At 44.7% G+C, this 23501-nt stretch overlaps 2 protein-coding genes across 49 annotated transcripts in view; both read left to right on the forward strand.

Annotated features, from left to right (window-relative positions):
- The first annotated feature begins 3124 nt into the window (after window positions 1–3124).
- On the forward strand, window positions 3125–16223 carry LOC109882690 (arfaptin-1). 47 transcript variants are annotated; one of them, XR_004203291.1, is made up of 10 exons: window positions 3128–3297; window positions 4274–4373; window positions 5842–5881; window positions 8394–8500; window positions 9441–9662; window positions 12234–12391; window positions 12682–12856; window positions 13128–13972; window positions 14013–14052; window positions 14102–16223. XR_004203291.1 is itself a non-coding variant. In XM_031791596.1 (8 exons), the coding sequence occupies exons 2-8, from the start codon at window positions 4287–4289 to the stop codon at window positions 13293–13295; spliced, it is 957 nt and encodes a 318-aa protein (XP_031647456.1). In that variant the 5' UTR covers window positions 3125–3297; window positions 4278–4286; the 3' UTR covers window positions 13296–16223. The 47 variants fall into 47 exon arrangements, 3 of the variants coding, with proteins under 3 accessions (XP_031647456.1, XP_031647455.1, XP_031647459.1); XR_004203301.1 differs by having other exon boundaries at window positions 13128–13874; XR_004203295.1 differs by having other exon boundaries at window positions 13128–13807; window positions 13924–13972; window positions 14013–16223.
- A 695-nt stretch (window positions 16224–16918) lies between these two features.
- Window positions 16919–23501, forward strand: part of LOC109882691 (FH2 domain-containing protein 1) — a 39239-nt gene continuing 32656 nt past the window's right edge. For both annotated transcript variants that reach the window (XM_031791600.1, XM_031791601.1), the window contains exon 1: window positions 16919–17778. The gene's annotated coding sequence lies outside the window, so the exon portion shown is untranslated. The remainder of the gene's footprint in view (window positions 17779–23501) is intronic.

The raw sequence follows: 23501 nt of genomic DNA on the forward strand, positions 1-23501 counted from the left end.
AGCAGGGTCTCTAAGGAGCTTTTCCTATAGCAGGGTCTCTAGTCTCTAAGGAGCTGTTCCTATTGCAGGGTCTCTAAGGAGCTGTTCCTATAGCAGAGTCTCTAAGGAGCTGTTCCTATTGTAGGGTCTCTAAGGAGCTGTTCCTATAGCAGGGTCTCTAAGGAGCTGTTCCTATAGCAGGGTCTCTAAGGAGCTGTTCCTATAGCAGGGTCTCTAAGGAGCTGTTCCTATAGCAGGGTCTCTAAGGAGATGTTCCTATAGCAGGGTATCTAGTCTCTAAGGAGCTGTTCCTATAGCAGGGTCTCTAGTCTCTAAGGAGCTGTTCCTATAGCAGAGTCTCTAGTCTCTAAGGAGCTGTTCCTATAGCAGGGTCTCTAAGGAGCTGTTCCTATAGCAGGGTCTCTAAGGAGATGTTCCTATAGCAGGGTCTCTAAGGAGCTGTTCCTATAGCAGAGTCTCTAGTCTCTAATGAGCTGTTCCTATAGCAGGGTCTCTAAGGAGCTGTTCCTATAGCAGGGTCTCTAAGGAGATGTTCCTATAGCAGGGTATCTAGTCTCTAAGGAGCTGTTCCTATAGCAGGGTCTCTAGTCTCTAAGGAGCTGTTCCTATAGCAGAGTCTCTAGTCCCTAATGAGCTGTTCCTATAGCAGGGTCTCTAAGGAGCTGTTCCTATAGCAGGGTCTCTAAGGAGATGTTCCTATAGCAGGGTATCTAGTCTCTAAGGTGCTGTTCCTATAGCAGGGTCTCTAGTCTCGAAGGAGCTGTTCCTATAGCAGAGTCTCTAGTCTCTAAGGAGCTGTTCCTATAGCAGGGTCTCTAAGGAGCTGTTCCTATAGCAGGGTCTCTAAGGAGCTGTTCCTATAGCAGGGTCTCTAAGGAGCTGTTCCTATTGTAGGGTTTCTAGTCTCTAAGGAGATGTTCCTATTGTAGGGTCTCGAAGGAGCTGTTCCTATAGCAGGGTCTCTAAGGAGATGTTCCTATAGCAGGGTCTCTAGTCTCTAAGGAGCTGTTCCTATAGCAGGGTCTCTAGTCTCTAAGGAGCTGTTCCTATAGCAGGGTCTCTAGTCTCTAAGGAGCTGTTCCTATAGCAGAGTCTCTAGTCTCTAAGGAGCTGTTCCTATAGCAGGGTCTCTAAGGAGCTGTTCCTATAGCAGGGTCTCTAAGGAGCTGTTCATATAGCAGGGTCTCTAAGGAGCTGTTCCTATTGTAGGGTCTCTAGTCTCTAAGGAGATGTTCCTATTGTAGGGTCTCTAAGGAGCTGTTCCTATAGCAGGGTCTCTAAGGAGATGTTCCTATAGCAGGGTCTCTAGTCTCTAAGGAGATGTTCCTATAGCAGGGTCTCTAGTCTCTAAGGAGCTGTTCCTATAGCAGGGTCTCTAGTCTCTAAGGAGCTGTTCCTATAGCAGGGTCTCTAGTCTCTAAGGAGCTGTTCCTATAGCAGGGTCTCTAGTCTCTAAGGAGATGTTCCTATAGCAGGGCCTCCAAGGAGAAGCTGTTAATACTGCATGGCCACTAAGTGGAATCTATACCCATAGTATTGTCTCTAAGTGGAATCTATACCCATAGTATTGTCTCTAAGTGGAATCTATACCCATAGTATTGTCTCTAAGTGGAATCTATACCCATAGTATTGTCTCTAAGTGGAATCTATACCCATAGTATTGTCTCTAAGTGGAATCTATACCCATAGTATTGTCTCTAAGTGGAATCTATACCCATAGCATTGTCTCTAAGGGGAAGCTGGTCCCATAGCATTGTCTCTAAGGGGAAGCTGGTCCCATAGCATTGTCTCTAAGGGGAAGCTGGTCCCATAGCATTGTCTCTAAGGGGAAGCTGGTCCCATAGCATTGTCTCTAAGGGGAAGCTGGTCCCATAGCATTGTCTCTAATTCCTGGTGGGCTGTGTCGTTTGTCTGCAGATTTTTTCTCTTTCCTTTCGACAACCAGGTGAAAGGAGTCCCTAACTAATCAATGACCTTAATTGATCAATCAAGTATAAGGGAGGAGCGAAAACCCTCAGAAACTCCTCCCTCCAGCAACTAAGTGTGCCACACCCCCAAAGGATTTATCCCAATGGAAAGTGTTCAACCTCTTACTTAGACACCCTCGGACCAAAACACTAGGATCTCGGCCGTTAAATTTTTTTTTTTATTAAAACAGGAAGTCCCATTGACGTCAGAAGTGCTAGCCTGGTCCCAGATCAGTTTTGGGGGTAAATACCTTTCAGATTAATATCTGTACAATTTATTGACAGTATTCTGCTCATCACATATCTAGGTTGGGAGATGAGTTGTTTACAGGAAGAATAACAACATATATTTATTGAAACGTGGTGACACATGTAACGGATGTGAAACGGCTAGCTTAGTTAGCGGTGGTGTGCGCTAAATAGCGTTTCAATCGGTGACGTCACTTGCTCTGAGCCCTTGAAGTAGTAGTTTCCCTTTGCTCTGCAAGGACCGCGGCTTTTGTGTAGCGATGGGTAACGATGCTTCGTGGGGTGACTGTTGTTGATGTGTGCAGAGGGTCCCTGGTTCGCGCCCGGGTATGGGCGAGGGGACGGTCTAGAGTTATGCTGTTACATGGTCCTATGATAGGTGATCGAGCAAGTCTGGGGCCTAGTTTTTCTAACGTGATCTATCTGGATTTCGCCCGATCAGATAACATAGAAATGGAATGAATAGAACGGGGGTCCCCATTCAGTTTAATGATTTGTCCGTTCTATTCATGTAATCCTATTTGAGAGACGAAATCCAGATACTCTTAGATCAACTGGGCCCTGGTGAACCGTTTGGTTGATGATGATTTAAAAAATAAAAAGAAGAAGAAATGTAGTCTCAGATTATTCAAGAAAAAAAACGTCCCTTGACGTGTGGCTACGCACAGATCCGAAACTAGATAACACAGCCACAAAGTAAAATTTGACGATAGTAATCATTCTAGAAATGTAAGTAATATTTCTTAATTTAAGTTTAGGATTAGGCATAAAGTTGTCAGTGTGGTTAAGGTTCGATTTAAAATCCGATTTTAAGAAGATTCTAGAAATGCTAGAAATATTCGGTTTGTTAATGACTTTGTGGCTGTGTTAACTAGTTAGGACCTTACGCACAGCAAGGTAGAAATACTTCCGGGATTTGAATGTAGTTTTGATATTTTGTTTTACATTTCCGGTTTTCAGAAAAGTTCCAATTGTACTTTTGTCCCAAAGTCTCTAATAGTTTCCTGGCGCAGTTTTACATTGATCTAGAGATTAAATCCAAAGAAAACGGACGAAGAAATACACCTGAAAGACCTAGAAGGTAAAACTTTGCAAACTTTTCTGGTCGTTGTTTACGTTTTGTTCGCCAGGAGACATTCATAACTAACAACGAGTAAGTAGCCGACAAGTTGTACTTTAAACAGGCCTAACGTATACTTCTAATCACGGAAACAGCGGATGTTGTATAGAGAAATGGATTGCGAATGATTTCTAATTGATATGACTATCTGTCCGTCGTGTGACTAGTAGTCAGATGAGAGGAAGACAACGAAATCTCTCACTGCCCTGGCCAACTTGTTGTATAACATGAATGGCCAGTAACTATGTGTGTTGTGAATGTTTATTGGGGGGCTATTTGCAATGGGCCAAGCTTATTATACTAGAATTATAGACATTTTATCCGGTTGTTATACAAATGATTTACGAGACAACTATTCTGTCATTGAATGACAACAACAGTAACGTTACTAGTTTACGTGTGTGTTTGTAGTGTTGGTGAATAACCGCAGGTGGCAGTGTATGCTAACCAAACCAGACCGACCCTGTGGTAGTTGGACAGCTGGAGTGGAGAGTAGGAAGGCTCAGTCAGAAAGGAGGAGGAGAGTAAAGCTCAGTTAGAGAGGAGGAGGAGAGGATTAAAGCTCAGTCAGAGAGGAGGAGGAGGAGGAGGAGGAGAAGAAGAGTAAAGCTCAGTCAGAGAGGAGGAGAAGAAGAGTAAAGCTCAGTCAGAGAGGAGGAGGAGGAGAAGAAGAGTAAAGCTCAGTCAGAGAGGAGGAGGAGGAGGAGGAGGAGAAGAAGAGTAAAGCTCAGTCAGAGAGGAGGAGGAGAAGAGTAAAGCTCAGTCAGAGAGGAGGAGGAGGAGAGGATTAAAGCTCAGTCAGAGAGGAGGAGGAGAGGAGGGGCACGGCACACAAAAGGAAGTGTTCAGCTCAAAATGAAAGGAAATAGAATCTAATATTTCCATGTTTCAACTTCTCCGGGTTTGACTGTCTATAAAATGTGTATTCTGTACAAAGAAAGAAAGGAAGGATGATGGTGGAGGGGGAGAACCAGAGAGGGGAGACCCTCATACCCAGCGAGGGAGAGGGGTCTGGTGGACAGGAGGCCATCCACATGGTAAGAACTACCAGGTATCCAGGACACTACTGAGTGTTGATGATAATATGTTTGGGACAAGAAGAGGACATATAAAAACTGCATTCTTGAAAAACAACAAAACCCGGAGTCTCTCTATGGTCTCCTCTGGATATTCTTCCAGAATCAATTTGGGTAAATAGGAAAATATTTAAAAGTGACCATTGGAGAGGTTTCCAGATCCCGGAGTCTACTTGAACAATATGAACAATGTGTTTATGTTAAATATAGTATGTAATATTATTATAACACTGTATCATGTTAAGGATATCAGTATTTAGTGCTTATCAGCTTCATACTATCTAGAACGGATGAGTAACATCACTGGTTCATTCAGCCTGTCTACTGTTCTGATCAGTGTATTTATGAGATAAGAGTACCATTGTCCAGTGATTTGTCCAGTGATGTCAGGTAAAGGGTGTGGCACAATGATGTCATCAACAGGTGACTCACCTGTGGCACTGAAGTAGCAAACGCACACACACACCTCCCCGTCTCTCTGTCTGCTAACCACTCTGTCTGCTAAACTCCCCGTCTCTCTGTCTGCTAACCTCCCCGTCTCTCTGTCTGCTAACTTCCCCGTCTCTCTCTCTGCTAACCTCCCCGTCTCTCTGTCTGCTAACCTCCCCGTCTCTCTGTCTGCTAATCTCCCCGTCTCTCTGTCTGCTAAACCTCCCCGTCTCTCTGTCTGCTAATCTCCCCGTCTCTCTGTCTGCTAACCTCCCCGTCTCTCTGTCTGCTAACCTCCCCGTTCTCTGTCTGCTAATCTCCCCGTCTCTCTGTCTGCTAAACCTCCCCGTCTCTCTGTCTGCTAAACATCCCCGTCTCTCTGTCTACTAAACCTCTCTGTCTGCTAACCTCCCCGGCTCTGTCTGCTAACCTCCCCGGCTCTGTCTGCTAACCTCCCCGTCTCTCTGTCTGCTAACCTCCCCGTCTCTCTGTCTGCTAACCTCCCCGTCTCTCTGTCTGCTAACCTCCCTGTCTCTCTGTCTGCTAACCTCCCCGTCTCTCTGTCTGCTAACCTCCCCGTCTCTCTGTCTACTAAACCTCTGTCTGCTAATCTCCCCGTCTCTCTGTCTGCTAAACCTCCCCGTCTCTCTGTCTGCTAAACCTCCCCGTCTCTCTGTCTGCTAAACCTCCCCGTCTCTCTGTCTGCTAAACCTCCCCGTCTCTCTGTCTGCTAACCCTCTCCGTTTCTCTGTCTACTCTCTCTCTGTTTTGTCTTTCTTCTTTTTGCTTACACACACACACACACACACACACACACACACACACACACACACACACACACACACACACACACACACACACACACACACACACAGCAGTGTTTGTCCAAGGTGATGTTACTGTGTGCAGCAGGTAGAGGTGACTCAGTGTTTCCGGACTGTAAGGTGACTCAGCACAGGTGTTCTATTCTTTCATTCTGTCTGTTTTCACTTCCTACCAGAAGGAGTCCGTTGTCGAGGACAACACAGAACCCGATGAGGGTAAGGCAGCAATAAAATCAATGAATCACCCTCTCACCCCTGACCTCTCACCCCAGACCCTATAGCAGTGGTCCCAAACTAGTGGCCCGTGGGCCTAATTTGGCACTTTTTAATTTGGACCCCCCCAGGTTTTCTAACCAAAAATAATAATAATACCTTTTTAAAAAAATATAAGGCAAAAAATCTCATTTTATTTGTCACATGCTTGGTAAACGACAGGTGTGGACTAACAGTGAAATGCTGACTTATGGGTCGTTCCCAACAACGCAGAGGGAAACAGAAATAATAGAAAAGTAAAACGCGTAATAATGAATCCACAAAGAGTAACGATAACTTGGCTATATACTATACTAATACTAATACTAATATACTAATACTAATACTAATATACTACTACTAATACTAATATACTACTACTAATACTAATATACTAATACTAATATACTATACTACTAATACTAATATACTACTACTAATACGAATATACTATACTACTACTAATACTAATATACTACTACTAATACTACTACTAATATACTAATACTAATATACTATACTACTAGTAATACTAATATACTAATACTAATATACTATACTACTACTACTAATACGAATATACTATACTACTACTAATACTAATATACCACTACTAATACTAATATACTATACTACTACTACTAATACGAATATACTATACTACTACTAATACTAATATACTACTACTAATACTACTACTAATATACTAATACTAATATACTATACTACTACTAATACTAATATACTACTACTAATACCAATATACTATACTACTACTACTAATACGAATATACTATACTACTACTAATACGAATATACTATACTACTACTAATACTAATACTAATATACTATACTACTACTACTAATATACTACTACTAATACTAATATACTATACTACTAATACTAATATACTATACTACTACTAATACTAATATACTATACTACTACTACTAATACGAATATACCATACTACTACTAATACGAATATACTATACTACTACTAATACTAATACTAATATACTATACTACTACTACTACTAATATACTACTACTAATACTAATATACTATACTACTAATACTAATATACTATACTACTACTAATACTAATATACTATACTACTACTACTACTACTAATATACTACTACCAATACTAATATACTATACTAATACTAATATACTATACTACTAATACTAATATAATATACTACCACTAATACTAATATACTATACTACTACTACTAATACTAATATACTCTACTACTACTACTAATATACTATACTACTACTAATACTAATATACTATACTACTACTACTAATATACTATACTACTAATATACTATACTACTACTACTAATACTAATATACTACTACTACTAATACTAATATACTACTACTACTACTACTAATACTAATATACTACTACTAATACTAATATACTACTAATACTAATACTAATATACTACTAATACTAATATACTCTACTACTACTAATACTAATATACTATACTACTACTACTACTACTAATATACTATACTACTACTACTAATATACTATACTACTACTACTAATATACTATACTACTACTACTAATATACTATACTACTACTACTAATATACTATACTACTACTACTAATATACTATACTACTACTACTACTACTAATATACTATACTACTACTACTACTACTACTAATATACTATACTACTACTAATATACTATACTACTACTACTAATAATAATATACTATACTACTACTACTACTAATATACTATACTACTACTACTAATATACTATACTACTACTACTAATATACTATACTACTACTACTAATATACTATACTACTACTACTACTACTACTAATATACTATACTACTACTACTACTACTACTAATATACTATACTACTACTAATATACTATACTACTACTACTAATAATAATATACTATACTACTACTACTACTAATATACTATACTACTACTAATATACTATACTACTACTAATATACTATACTACTACTACTACTAATATACTATACTACTACTACTACTAATATACTATACTACTACTACTACTAATATACTATACTACTGCTAATATACTATACTACTACTACTACTACTACTACTAATATACTATACTACTACTACTACTACTAATATACTATACTACTACTACTACTACTAATATACTATACTACTACTACTACTACTAATATACTATACTACTACTACTAATATACTACTACTAATATACTATACTACTACTACTACTAATATACTATACTACTACTAATACTAATATACTATACTCTAGACAACAGCAAATCAGCTCCAAGTGATTTTTTAATTTTGGTCATCTGTTCAAAAGTCTTCCCATGCATTCCAGATATATGTGATGGTAAACAAATTCACATTTTTCAATTATGTTTTCGTCTAATATTATATCTGTTTGGGTCTCTACCATCTAGGTTCACGGAAGCCAACCACAGGACCAGTGGTTGTCACGGGAAACCAGAAAATGCCCGCCATCGAGAAACTGGAACAGGTTCGCAAATGGAGCATCACTACTTATAAGGTGAGAGGGGGAGGAGGGAGGAAAGGGGGGGAGGGAGAGAGAGGGGAGGAGGAGAGGGATGGGGAGAGGGGAAAGGGAGGAGAGAGAGAGAGGAGAGGGAGGGGGGGAAAGAGAGAGTGAGGGGGAGAGGGGAAAGGGAGGAGAGAGAGGAGAGGGAGGGGGGGAAAGAGAGAGGGAGGGGGGAGGAGAAAGGGAGGAGAGAGAGAGAGAGGAGAGGGAGGGGGTGAAAGAGAGAGGGAGGGGGAGGAGAGGGAGGGAGGTGAAAGAGAGAGGGAGGGGGGGAGGAGAGGGATGGGGAGAGGGGAGAGAGAAGAGAGGGAGGGGGGAAGGAAAGGGCGGGAGGAGAGAGAGAGAGGAGAGGGAGGGGGGAAAGGGAGGGAGGTGGGACGGAAAGGGGGGGAGGAGAGGAATGGGGAGAGGGGAAAGGGAGGAGAGAGGGAGAGAGAAGAGAGGGAGGGGGGAAGGAAAGGGGGGGGAGGAGAGAGAGAGAGGAGAGAGGGAGGGGGGGAAAGAGAGAGGAGAGGGAGGGGGGGAAAGAGAGGGGAGAGGGAGGGGGGGGGGGGGGAGAGAGGGGAGAGGGAGGGGGGGGGGGGAAGAGAGGGGAGAGGGAGGGAGGGGGGGAAAGAGAGAGGGAGGGGGGAGGAGAGGAATGGGGAGGGGGGGAAAGAGAGAGGGAGGGGGGAGGAGAGGGAGGGGGGAAGGAAAGGGGGGGAGGAGAGGAATGGGGAGAGGAGGGAGAGAGAGGAGAGGGAGGGGGGAAAGAGACAGGGAAGGAAAGACCAAGGAGAGAGAGAGGGAGGAGAGAGAGCAAGTTCATCTTTAAGAAACTCCTTTCTCTGCTTGTCCTGCATGTCACATCTCTCTCTCCTTTCCTCCCTCTCCATTCCTTACTCCCCCTTCTGCCCTTCCCTCCTCTCCCCTCCCCCCTCCTCCTCCCCAGTGTACTAAGCAGGTTCTGTCAGAGAAGATGGGTCGTGGATCCCGTACGGTCGACCCAGAACTCGAGGCCCGCATCGACATTCTCCGTGATGACCGCCGCCGTTATGATCACGTGACCTGCCTGGCCCAGACACTCGCCACGCAGCTCGCCCAGGTCACACAGACGCAAAGGACTCTGGGCGATGCCTTCACCGAGCTCAGCCTCAAAACGCCGCCACTACACGTGAGAGATTTTAATACATTTTATTTTGAAAGAACATTCCTCTAGTCTGGGTTCCATTCCTCTAGTCTGGGTTCCATTCCTCTAGTCTGGGTTCCATTCCTCTTGTCTGGGTACCAGTCCTCTAGTCTGGGTTCCATTCCTCTAGTCTGGGTTCCATTCCTCTAGTCTGGGTTCCAGTCCTCTAGTCTGGGTTCCATTCCTCTAGTCTGGGTTCCATTCCTCTTGTCTGGGTTCCATTCCTCTAGTCTGGGTTCCATTCCTCTTGTCTGGGTTCCATTCCTCTAGTCTGGGTTCCAGTCCTCTAGTCTGGGTACCAGTCCTCTAGTCTGGGTACCAGTCCTCTAGTCTGGGTTCCATTCCTCTTGTCTGGGTTCCATTCCTCTTGTCTGGGTACCAGTCCTCTTGTCTGGGTTCCATTCCTCTAGTCTGGGTACCAGTCCTCTAGTCTGGGTACCAGTCCTCTAGTCTGGGTACCAGTCCTCTTGTCTGGGTACCAGTCCTCTAGTCTGGGTACCAGTCCTCTAGTCTGGGTATCAGTCCTCTAGTCTGGGTACCAGTCCTCTAGTCTGGGTTCCATTCCTCTTGTCTGGGTATCAGTCCTCTTGTCTGGGTATCAGTCCTCTAGTCTGGGTACCAGTCCTCTAGTCTGGGTTCCAGTCCTCTTGTCTGGGTATCAGTCCTCTAGTCTGGGTACCAGTCCTCTAGTCTGGGTTCCATTCCTCTAGTCTGGGTACCAGTCCTCTAGCCTGGGTACCAGTCCTCTAGCCTGGGTTCCAGTCCTCTTGTCTGGGTACCAGTCCTCTAGTCTGGGTATCAGTCCTCTAGTCTGGGTACCAGTCCTCTAGTCTGGGTTCCATTCCTCTTGTCTGGGTATCAGTCCTCTAGTCTGGGTTCCATTCCTCTTGTCTGGGTATCAGTCCTCTAGTCTGGGTTCCATTCCTCTTGTCTGGGTATCAGTCCTCTAGTCTGGGTTCCATTCCTCTTGTCTGGGTATCAGTCCTCTAGTCTGGGTTCCATTCCTCTTGTCTGGGTACCAGTCCTCTAGTCTGGGTATCAGTCCTCTAGTCTGGGTTCCATTCCTCTTGTCTGGGTATTAGTCCTCTAGTCTGGGTTCCATTCCTCTAGTCTGGGTTCCATTCCTCTAGTCTGGGTTCCATTCCTCTAGTCTGGGTTCCATTCCTCTAGTCTGGGTTCCATTCCTCTAGTCTGGGTTCCATTCCTCTAGTCTGGGTTCCATTCCTCTAGTCTGGGTTCCATTCCTCTTGTCTGGGTTCCATTCCTCTAGTCTGGGTTCCAGTCCTCTAGTCTGGGTACCAGTCCTCTAGTCTGGGTACCAGTCCTCTAGTCTGGGTTCCATTCCTCTTGTCTGGGTTCCATTCCTCTTGTCTGGGTACCAGTCCTCTTGTCTGGGTTCCATTCCTCTAGTCTGGGTACCAGTCCTCTAGTCTGGGTTCCATTCCTCTAGTCTGGGTACCAGTCCTCTTGTCTGGGTACCAGTCCTCTTGTCTGGGTACCAGTCCTCTTGTCTGGGTACCAGTCCTCTAGTCTGGGTACCAGTCCTCTAGTCTGGGTACCAGTCCTCTAGTCTGGGTATCAGTCCTCTAGTCTGGGTACCAGTCCTCTAGTCTGGGTTCCATTCCTCTTGTCTGGGTATCAGTCCTCTTGTCTGGGTATCAGTCCTCTAGTCTGGGTACCAGTCCTCTAGTCTGGGTTCCAGTCCTCTTGTCTGGGTATCAGTCCTCTAGTCTGGGTTCCATTCCTCTAGTCTGGGTACCAGTTCTCTAGCCTGGGTACCAGTCCTCTAGCCTGGGTTCCAGTCCTCTTGTCTGGGTACCAGTCCTCTAGTCTGGGTACCAGTCCTCTAGTCTGGGTACCAGTCCTCTAGTCTGGGTACCAGTCCTCTAGTCTGGGTATCAGTCCTCTAGTCTGGGTATCAGTCCTCTAGTCTGGGGACCAGTCCTCTAGCCTGGGGACCAGTCCTCTAGTCTGGGTACCAGTCCTCTAGCCTGGGGACCAGTCCTCTAGCCTGGGGACCAGTCCTCTAGCCTGGGGACCAGTCCTCTAGCCTGGGGACCAGTCCTCTAGCCTGGGGACCAGTCCTCTAGCCTGGGGACCAGTCCTCTAGCCTGGGCGCCAGTCCTCTAGCCTGGGCGCCAGTCCTCTAGTCTGGGCGCCAGTCCTCTAGCCTGGGCGCCAGTCCTCTAGTCTGGGCGCCAGTCCTCTAGTTTGGGTACCAGTCCTCTAGCCTGGGTGCCAGGGACAGCAAGGAGTCATCAGGCCAGGTAGTCCTGAGGTATGGTCCTCTAGTCTGGGGACAGCAAGGAGTCATCAGGCCAGGTAGTCCTGAGGCATGGTCAGAGAGCGAGAGAGAGAGAATATATACTTAAATTGTAATCTGTACATGTTGATGGGGGTGAAGTGACCAGCACCGTCCTCAAGACAATTGCTTTTGTTTTTGGTTTAATTCTCATTTCTGGATAAGGCTTAAAATACAGACTTGAATGTTTTCAACTGTTTTTTTGTGTCCAAAGTGTCCTCTCAAATCCTCTTGTTCTGGTCTGTGTTTCTCAGGTAGAGTTTGGTCTGAACGGGGACACCCAGCGGTTCCTGTCGAAGAGCGGAGAGGTCATGGTCTCGGCTGTGAACTCTTTCACCTCCGATATGAACACACTGGTGAACAAAACTATAGAGGACACCATGGTTAACGTGAAACACTACGAGACAGCCAGGTAACTAACACACACACACACACACACATACACACACACACTAACACACACACACACACACACACTAACACACACACACACACACACACACACACACACTAACACACACACTAACACACAGACGCACACACACACACACACACACACACTAACACACACACACACACTAACACACACAGAGAGAGACCAGGCAACACAACAACCTTTGTGTCATCTCGCTAGGCCAGGGACCATTTTGGCTCGAGGGCCACATCAGGATGTAAAAATTGAACACGACCAATGTCTTACAGGATAGAGTACGATGCGTACCGTTGTGACCTGGAGGACTTGAACCTGGGACCTCGAGACACCGCCACCCTCCCCAAACTAGAGCAGGCCCAGAGAACCTTCCAGAACCAGAGAGAGAAGTATGAGAAGAGCCGAAACGACCTGTCAGTCAAACTCAAACTACTGGAGGAGAATAAGGTAAGGAGACGATATAAGAAGACGAGGTCAAATAGGGGGTGCATTTATGACCAGGGATCACTTCCTACTGAGTCACCCTCAGAGAGTGGGGTTGTGACCAGGGATCCCTTCCTACTGAGTCACCCTCAGAGAGTGGGGTCATGGCCAGGGATCAGACATTGACGGCCACCCTGGAGGGAGAGGGGGGGGGGGTGGATTTGGATGGAACACACTCATTCTCTCCTCTCCCTCCCTCGTTTTCCCACTAATTCCTCCCCCTCCTCCCCCCCAGGTAAAGGTTCTCCAGCATCAGTTGGTATTGTTCCATGGTGCTGTAGCCTCCAACAGCACCTCCAACCACCAGCACCTGGAGCTCAGCCTGCAGCAGGCAAGCACCAAGCTACCCATGCCTGGCACGGAGCCTCCTTCCTGGCTAGAGGAGAGCTCATCACCCCAATAACCATCCACCATGTCTGGGGGCCCATGAAACCTTCCAGTATCTTAATGCAAGTTGGGGCCTCTCAACTGCCACATCTGTGGGCCAAAACAGAGGGTATTGTCGACATTCCTGTTCTCTTATCCTATAGGGCCTATAGGTTCTCCTCTTACCCTATAGGTTCTCCTCTTGCCCTATAGGTCCTATAGGTTCTTCTCTTACCTCATAGGTTCTTCTCTTACCTCATAGGTTCTTCTCTTACCTCATAGGTTCTTCTCTTACCTCATAGGTTCTTCTCTTACCTCATAGGTTCTTCTCTTACCGTATAGGTTCTTCTCTTACCCTATAGGTTCTTCTCTTACCCTATAGGTCCTCCTCTTACCCTATATGTCCTATAGGTTCTCCTCTTACCCTATAGGTTATTCTCTTACCCTATAGGTTCTCCTCTTACCCAATAGATCCTATAGGTTCTCCTCTTACCCTATAGGTTCTCCTCTTACCCTATAGGACCTATAGGTTCTCCTCTTACCCTATAGGTCCTATAGGTTCTCCTCTTACTCTATAGGTCCTATAGGTTCTCCTCTTACCCTATAGGTCCTATAGGTTCTCCTCTTACCCTACAGATTCTCCTCTTACCCTATAGATCCTATAGGTTATTCTCTTACCCTATAGGTTCTCCTCTTACCCAATAGATCCTATAGGTTATTCTCTTACCCTATAGGTTATTCTCTTACCCTATAGGTTCTCCTCTTACCCTATAGGTTCTCCTCTTACCCTATAGGTCCTCCTCTTACCCTATAGGTCCTCCTCTTACCCTATATGTCCTATAGGTTCTCCTCTTACCCTATAGGTTATTCTCTTACCCTATAGGTTCTCCTCTTACCCAATAGATCCTATAGGTTCTCCTCTTACCCTATAGGTTCTCCTCTTACCCTATAGGTTCTCCTCTTACCCTATAGGTTCTCCTCTTACCCTATAGGACCTATAGGTTCTCCTCTTACTCTATAGGTCCTATAGGTTCTCCTCTTACCCTATAGGTCCTATAGGTTCTCCTCTTGTCCTATAGGTTCTCCTCTTACCCTATAGGTCCTATAGGTTCTCCTCTTACCCTATAGGTCCTATAGGTTCTCCTCTTACCCTATAGGTTCTCCTCTTACCCTATAGGTTCTCCTCTTACCCTATAGGTCCTATAGGTTCTCCTCTTACCCTATAGGTTCTCCTCTTACCCTACAGATTCTCCTCTTACCCTATAGATCCTATAGGTTATTCTCTTACCCTATAGGTGACCTGACAATAGACTGTTGTTCACTCTGTTTCTGCTACTTGTATACAGTGGTGTGACCTGACTATAGACTGTTGTTCACTCTGTTTCTCCTATTCACTGACTGTATAGGAGTTCTGTTTGGCAGTAGCATTGTTACTATCACAGCATTTGTGTTATTATTATGTATACAGTATGTACAGTTCTCCTGTATTGACTAATGCTGTGTCCAAAATGTCACCCTGTTCCCTACGTCGTTCACTACCTTTGGAGCTCTATAAAGGGAAGTGCGTAGCATGTGGGGACGCAGCCTACAACTAAAGGACCAAACTAACATGCAGTGCTGAGATATGGAACCAAAGCCAGAGACTGTAGAATGTTTGAGACCGTTAGAACCTTTTACACTCTAGAACCTTCTTGGACTTTATAAGGATCTTTTAGATTCCTACCAGAATCAACTGAGCAAAAATGTACAAAATACGCACAAAACAATTTCAAAGATTTTACCGAGTTGCAATTCATATAAAGGAAATCAGTCGACGTAAATCAATTCATTAGGTCCCTAATCTATGGATTTCACATGACTGTACAGGGGTGCAGCCGTGGAGGGCATAGGCCCACAGAAATACTCCCCCCTCCCCGATCCTACAGGTGATGTAGCCAGATGTGAGGTCCTGGGTTGTCGTGGTTACATGTGGTCTGCAGTTGTGAGGCCGGTTGGACGTACTGCCAGATTCTCTAAAACAACATTGGAGGTGGCTTATAGTAGAGAAATGAACATTCAATTATCTGGCAACAACTATGGTGGACATTCCTGCTATCAACATGCCAATTACACTCTCCCTCAACTTGAGACATCTGTAGCATTTTAGTGGCCTTTTAGTGTCCCCGGCACAAGGTGCACCTATGTACTGATCATGCTGTTTTTAATCAGATTCTTGATTATGCCACACCTGTCAGGTGGATGGATTATCTTGACAAAGGAGAAAATACTCACTAACAGGGATGTCAACACATTGGTGCACAACATTTGGGAGAAATAAGCTTATTGTGTGTACGGAACAACAGCTCATGAAAACTTGGGACCAACACTTTTTTCCGTTTTTGTGTTTTGTATTTTTGTTCGGTGTAATTCCAAACGCATCTTTTGCACTTGTCTATCTACCAAAAATAACAATTGTGTATAATTGAATATAAACGCAATTTAATGCCAAATATCGAGATCAACATTTATTCTTTGTGTATAACGTACGTGTTTTTGATTCTTTTAAAATAGGAAATTCAAAAAGCACTCGCACATCTTCGTTATCTTCGTTGCAGGTGCATGATAACGGTTGAATAAAACGAGACAAAAAAGGAGAAGCCTACACACTGCTCCTTTAAGCGTTGCAAATCGACCTCCCGTCCAATCAGAGGCTGATACATAAAGCTTATTACAGAGCAGTGAGCGGGTTTCACAATTATTCTTTTTTTCTCAAATCTTAAAATAGGGAAAGCACTTGCGCATCGGAGTGGGCTTGTTGCAGGTGCGTGGGAATCATTTGTGGTGATCTTAAAGAAAATGACTTGCACACACTGCTCTTGCCAGTGTTACTTAGATTTGTTAAGCTTTTAGGTATTGACCTGTTGGCTTTCCTCAGAGCTTTTGGTGTGCTTCTGAATCTTGCCCATTAAAATGTTTGTGAACATTTTGTTTTATCATGTCTTTGTCATGTCAGAAAATAGTGTTTGAATGTTAATGTTTATTTACTTATTCACTCTTTATAGTCCCAGTCAGTGTTTTTCCAGTCATGTGATCAGCTCATTAACATAACGTTATATAATATATATATTGTATTTACGTTATGTTAATGAGCTGATCACATGACTGTTATGTTAATGAGCTATATTTATTTATTTTTAGGACAGCATTTATGACATCACTCACTATGACATCATTTTTCCTTCTCAGGGTTCCATAAGCAGTGTTCTAGAATGTCTCATTGTACTGTGTGTTTGCTTAGCATCCGTCAGATGCCTAAACAAAGTGACTAGGGGCTATTCTCTCCGCAGAGCTAATGGTCTGTTTTCAGCCTCGCTAGTTCCCAACGCTAAGGCTTCAATCTCGTTTCTCCACCCTTCTCCCAAAGTGTACACTTGCGGACCACCCGTCATGGATTTAACAATGGTGGAAACTCCGTCCAGCCAATGCTTACACTAATCCAATGCTTTTAAATCCATTATTGGGATTGTGTGCACTTTGGGTGAAAGGTGGAGAATGTTGTTTCTATGTCATTTCAATGAAACGTGGGAATAGACGTTGAATTGATGTCTGCCCAGTGGGTAAGGTCTGGTTTCAGGCACAGTCTCGGACTGTCCAGCTATTTCCCATTGAATAAAAACTGCTGGGAGATATAGTAATTGGAGAGTTGATTAGCCAATTGAGAACAAAATGCCTTCACTGCTAAACCTGTTTTGACGATCTGGTGTGTGTCCGTATCTAGAGTCATTTTGACAAAAATCTCTCCGGAGAGCAAGAGGAGCTCTGTCCACCGGGCAGCGAGGACTGACTCACTGTCGGACTAATCTAGGATACTGACAGCTCTATTCTCTACACTGACTTTACCCAGCTAAGTGTTTTCAAGATTACTTAAAGGGATGATCTGTGGTGCAGCAGTTGAACTAAGTTCACAATGCATTCGTAAGTTATTATTTAAAACGATCAATGGCTATTTGATTCAAATGCTTGTACCAATTGCAGATTGACCCTTTTAATTGTGACTGATACAGTGGCACACACTGCAGCTAATTACAGGGAGAGAATTCAAAGACAAGTGCCAAGGGAGGGACAGGCTGAGCTGTTATCTACCCTTAACACACTCCCTTCACACACAGCCTCCCCACAGCATGACGACATGGCACACAGAGGCAACCCTTTTCATTCATCTGATATTGCTTTTCCTCTGTACTGTATTCTACAGTCAATATAGGGCTATCAAAAATAATCTATTCCACTCTCTCGCTCTCTCTCATATCACACCTGAGCGAGCAGCGTTGGGGGTGTCCACGCATGCGCATCACACTCCCTACGCACTCGCGCTCAACCGGTGTCGGGAGAAGCTCGTGCCAGTTCTACGGGTAGGTCCGTGGGAGAGGTCTGCTCTGTGTACACTGGCAAAGGATCCGTTTCTTCTCCTGCTATACCGAACTCCATTCTCCTCGGTTTGACTAGGAATATATCTGCGTGTGCATGCTCCGTTTTTAACGGTAAGTTTTTAGGGACAATAAACGGTATTTGCATTATTATTTTTTTGTCGCCAACGGGTTTGGAATTGGAACTATACTCATCTCACACTCGGTCATGTGGTTAGCTGTGCCTACCATGTCATAAAACGATGACACTTCAGGGGATTGTAGTGTATACCTAGTGTTAGCTGAGGATGACAGTTTGATTACTGTCCTTTTTTGGCGTTAGTTTGGTTCAATAATAGTGACCATGTGCAGCCGGATTTCTATCCACCAGCTCTAGTTGCGGTGATCTGCGTTTGCTTGATTAGCTTCATTTTTAAATGTTATTTTTCTTGTCAAATAATTGTCACCGCAGGTCTCAATATGGTGTAATTGCAGACCGCAATTCGGGGCGTTTCTTGATATCAGGGAACAACCATTGATACCTACCATCGGTCAGTTCCGGTGTTATGAGATTGATTGTCTCTCGACACAGATTATTTGTTTACATAGCAGGTTAGGTGATTGAGCGTGGCAGGTCAGGACAATGAGGTTAAGGTTAGGAAAAGGGTTAGGCTTACCTACAATCATACACGAAAGAAACGCCCACAGACCAATGGCGAGCGTCAGTGGGTGTAATATCCCATCAATAAACACCGATATCAGAAAACATCCCTAATTGCGGTCTGCAATTACACCCTTCTCGTGATCTGACCAATGAAGTATATAAACCCTCTGTATTGCTGATGCTATGTTTTAGCCAATGAGAGGCTTTGAAGCCAGCACGCGGCCATCCAGTCGGAGGAATAGGAATGAATGGGATTCTACAGTATTTAATTTAAATGTTTCAAGGACAAAATTAAATGTATTTAACTATTTTTTGTTGTTGTTGTTGTTGTTGTTGTTGTTGTGGGGACAGTCACATTAGAACTTCCAAACAAATTCTACTTTAATAAGGAAGTTTTGGCAAGTTTATTTTTAAATGTTTTACTCACCTCATAATATAATGTTTTAAAGTACGCATTAAGGTGTCTATAATAGAATAAACAAATGTAGACATTAATAACTGCATTTCTATAACTTCCTCAATATGTTTACAATGGAGGAGGAGAACCAAGATGGTGGCGCGGTGGCTTCAAAACAGCACTCCCTGTCAGTCATCTAGTGTGTATAAATCATTGAATCTGACTGTAATATTGTTGCCAGTGGCCAGCCTCTGTATGGAGTCAACAGGGCCAACATTATCGGCGGGCCTTAGGGGGGCCTGGCGCGCCTGTCCATATAAAATATTGATCATTTATTAGACTGAGACGTGCCCCGACAGAAAACACATCGATCTCTGATAAGAGTGAAACAGCTCCTCTCTGTCTCAGTATGCGTAGACCATGTATCTGATGCTGTCTGGACAGTGAAACAGCACCTCTCTATATATAGACCATGTATCTGATGCTGTCTGGACAGTGAAGCAGCACCTCTCTGTCTCAGTATGTGTAGACCATGTATCTGATGCTGTCTGGAGAGTGAAACAGCACCTCTCTGTCTCAGTATGTGTAGCCATGTATCTGATGCTGTCTGGACAGTGAAGCAGCACCTCTCTATATATAGACCATGTATCTGATGCTGTCTGGACAGTGAAGCAGCACCTCTCTATATATAGACCATGTATCTGATGCTGTCTGGACAGTGAAGCAGCACCTCTCTGTCTCAGTATGTGTAGACCATGTATCTGATGCTGTCTGGAGAGTGAAACAGCACCTCTCTGTCTCAGTATGTGTAGACCATGTATCTGATGCTGTCTGGACAGTGAAACAGCACCTCTCTATATATAGACCATGTATCTGATGCTGTCTGGACAGTGAAGCAGCACCTCTCTATATATAGACCATGTATCTGATGCTGTCTGGACAGTGAAGCAGCACCTCTCTATATATAGACCATGTATCTGATGCTGTCTGGACAGTGAAGCAGCACCTCTCTATATATAGACCATGTATCTGATGCTGTCTGGACAGTGAAGCAGCACCTCTCTGTCTCAGTATGTGTAGACCATGTATCTGATGCTGTGTGGAGAGTGAAACAGCACCTCTCTGTCTCAGTATGTGTAGACCATGTATCTGATGCTGTCTGGACAGTGAAACAGCACCTCTCTGTCTCAGTATGTGTAGACCATGTATCTGATGCTGTCTGGACAGTGAAACAGCACCTCTCTGTCTCAGTATGTGTAGACCATGTATCTGATGCTGTCTGGACAGTGAAACAGCATCTCTCTGTCTCAGTATGTGTAGACCATGTATCTGATGCTATCTGGAGAGTGAAACAGCACCTCTCTGTCTCAGTATGTGTAGACCATGTATCTGATGCTGTCTGGACAGTGAAACAGCACCTCTCTGTCTCAGTATGTGTAGACCATGTATCTGATGCTGTCTGGACAGTGAAACAGCATCTCTCTGTCTCAGTGTGTGTAGACCATGTATCTGATGCTGTCTGGACAGTGAAACAGCATCTCTCTGTCTCAGTATGTGTAGACCATGTATCTGATGCTGTCTGGACAGTGAAACAGCATCTCTCTGTCTCAGTATGTGTAGACCATGTATCTGATGCTGTCTGGACAGTGAAACAGCACCTCTCTATATATAGACCATGTATCTGATGCTGTCTGGACAGTGAAGCAGCACCTCTCTGTCTCAGTATGTGTAGACCATGTATCTGATGCTGTCTGGAGAGTGAAACAGCACCTCTCTGTCTCAGTATGTGTAGCCATGTATCTGATGCTGTCTGGACAGTGAAGCAGCACCTCTCTATATATAGACCATGTATCTGATGCTGTCTGGACAGTGAAGCAGCACCTCTCTATATATAGACCATGTATCTGATGCTGTCTGGACAGTGAAGCAGCACCTCTCTATATATAGACCATGTATCTGATGCTGTCTGGACAGTGAAGCAGCACCTCTCTGTCTCAGTATGTGTAGACCATGTATCTGATGCTGTCTGGAGAGTGAAACAGCACCTCTCTGTCTCAGTATGTGTAGACCATGTATCTGATGCTGTCTGGACAGTGAAACAGCACCTCTCTATATATAGACCATGTATCTGATGCTGTCTGGACAGTGAAGCAGCACCTCTCTATATATAGACCATGTATCTGATGCTGTCTGGACAGTGAAGCAGCACCTCTCTGTCTCAGTATGTGTAGACCATGTATCTGATGCTGTGTGGAGAGTGAAACAGCACCTCTCTGTCTCAGTATGTGTAGACCATGTATCTGATGCTGTCTGGACAGTGAAACAGCACCTCTCTGTCTCAGTATGTGTAGACCATGTATCTGATGCTGTCTGGACAGTGAAACAGCACCTCTCTGTCTCAGTATGTGTAGACCATGTATCTGATGCTGTCTGGACAGTGAAACAGCATCTCTCTGTCTCAGTATGTGTAGACCATGTATCTGATGCTATCTGGAGAGTGAAACAGCACCTCTCTGTCTCAGTATGTGTAGACCATGTATCTGATGCTGTCTGGACAGTGAAACAGCACCTCTCTGTCTCAGTATGTGTAGACCATGTATCTGATGCTGTCTGGACAGTGAAACAGCATCTCTCTGTCTCAGTGTGTGTAGACCATGTATCTGATGCTGTCTGGACAGTGAAACAGCATCTCTCTGTCTCAGTATGTGTAGACCATGTATCTGATGCTGTCTGGACAGTGAAACAGCATCTCTCTGTCTCAGTATGTGTAGACCATGTATCTGATGCTGTCTGGACAGTGAAACAGCACCTCTCTATATATAGACCATGTATCTGATGCTGTCTGGACAGTGAAACAGCACCTCTCTATATATAGACCATGTATCTGATGCTGTCTGGACAGTGAAACAGCATCTCTCTGTCTCAGTATGTGTAGACCATGTATCTGATGCTGTCTGGACAGTGAAACAGCACCTCTCTGTCTCAGTATGTGTAGACCATGTATCTGATGCTGTCTGGACAGTGAAACAGCACCTCTCTGTCTCAGTATGTGTAGACCATGTATCTGATGCTGTCTGGACAGTGAAACAGCACCTCTCTGTCTCAGTATGTGTAGACCATGTATCTGATGCTGTCTGGACAGTGAAACAGCACCTCTCTGTCTCAGTATGTGTAGACCATGTATTATTGATTAAGGCCCATGTGTTTCTCTGGGTATGCTATGCAGCCCTATGGGCCCAGATTAAGGCCCATGTGTTTCTCTGGGTATGCTATGCAGCCCTATGGGTCCAGATTAAGGCCCATGTGTTTCTCTGGGTATGCTATGCAGCCCTATGGGTCCAGATTAAGGCCCATGTGTTTCTCTGGGTATGCTATGCAGCCCTATGGGTCCAGATTAAGGCCCATGTGTTTCTCTGGGTATGCTATGCAGCCCTATGGGTCCAGATTAAGGCCCATGTGTTTCTCTGGGTATGCTATGCAGCCCTATGGGTCCAGATTAAGGCCCATGTGTTTCTCTTGGTATGCTATGCAGCCCTATGGGTCCAGATTAAGGCCCATGTGTTTCTCTTGGTATGCTATGCAGCCCTATGGGTCCAGATTAAGGCCCATGTGTTTCTCTGGGTATGCTATGCAGCCCTATGGGTCCAGATTAAGGCCCATGTGTTTCTCTGGGTATGCTATGCAGCCCTATGGGTCCAGATTAAGGCCCATGTGTTTCTCTGGGTATGCTATGCAGCCCTATGGGTCCAGATTAAGGCCCATGTGTTTCTCTGGGTATGCTATGCAGCCCTATGGGTCCAGATTAAGGCCCATGTGTTTCTCTGGGTATGCTATGCAGCCCTATGGGTCCAGATTAAGGCCCATGTGTTTCTCTGGGTATGCTATGCAGCCCTATGGGTCCAGATTAAGGCCCATGTGTTTCTCTGGGTATGCTATGCAGCCCTATGGGTCCAGATTAAGGCCCATGTGTTTCTCTGGGTATGCTATGCAGCCCTATGGGTCCAGATTAAGGCCCATGTGTTTCTCTGGGTATGCTATGCAGCCCTATGGGTCCAGATTAAGGCCCATGTGTTTCTCTTGGTATGCTATGCAGCCCTATGGGTCCAGATTAAGGCCCATGTGTTTCTCTGGGTATGCTATGCAGCCCTATGGGTCCAGATTAAGGCCCATGTGTTTCTCTGGGTATGCTATGCAGCCCTATGGGTCCAGATTAAGGCCCATGTGTTTCTCTGGGTATGCTATGCAGCCCTATGGGTCCAGATTAAGGCCCATGTGTTTCTCTGGGTATGCTATGCAGCCCTATGGGTCCAGATTAAGGCCCATGTGTTTCTCTGGGTATGCTATGCAGCCCTATGGGTCCAGATTAAGGCCCATGTGTTTCTCTTGGTATGCTATGCAGCCCTATGGGTCCAGATTAAGGCCCATGTGTTTCTCTGGGTATGCTATGCAGCCCTATGGGTCCAGATTAAGGCCCATGTGTTTCTCTGGGTATGCTATGCAGCCCTATGGGTCCAGATTAAGGCCCATGTGTTTCTCTGGGTATGCTATGCAGCCCTATGGGTCCAGATTAAGGCCCATGTGTTTCTCTGGGTATGCTATGCAGCCCTATGGGTCCAGATTAAGGCCCATGTGTTTCTCTGGGTATGCTATGCAGCCCTATGGGTCCAGATTAAGGCCCATGTGTTTCTCTGGGTATGCTATGCAGCCCTATGGGTCCAGATTAAGGCCCATGTGTTTCTCTTGGTATGCTATGCAGCCCTATGGGTCCAGATTAAGGCCCATGTGTTTCTCTGGGTA

The sequence above is a fragment of the Oncorhynchus kisutch genome, linkage group LG16 (genome assembly GCF_002021735.2).
Source record: "Oncorhynchus kisutch isolate 150728-3 linkage group LG16, Okis_V2, whole genome shotgun sequence".
NCBI classification, from domain to species: domain Eukaryota; kingdom Metazoa; phylum Chordata; class Actinopteri; order Salmoniformes; family Salmonidae; genus Oncorhynchus; species Oncorhynchus kisutch.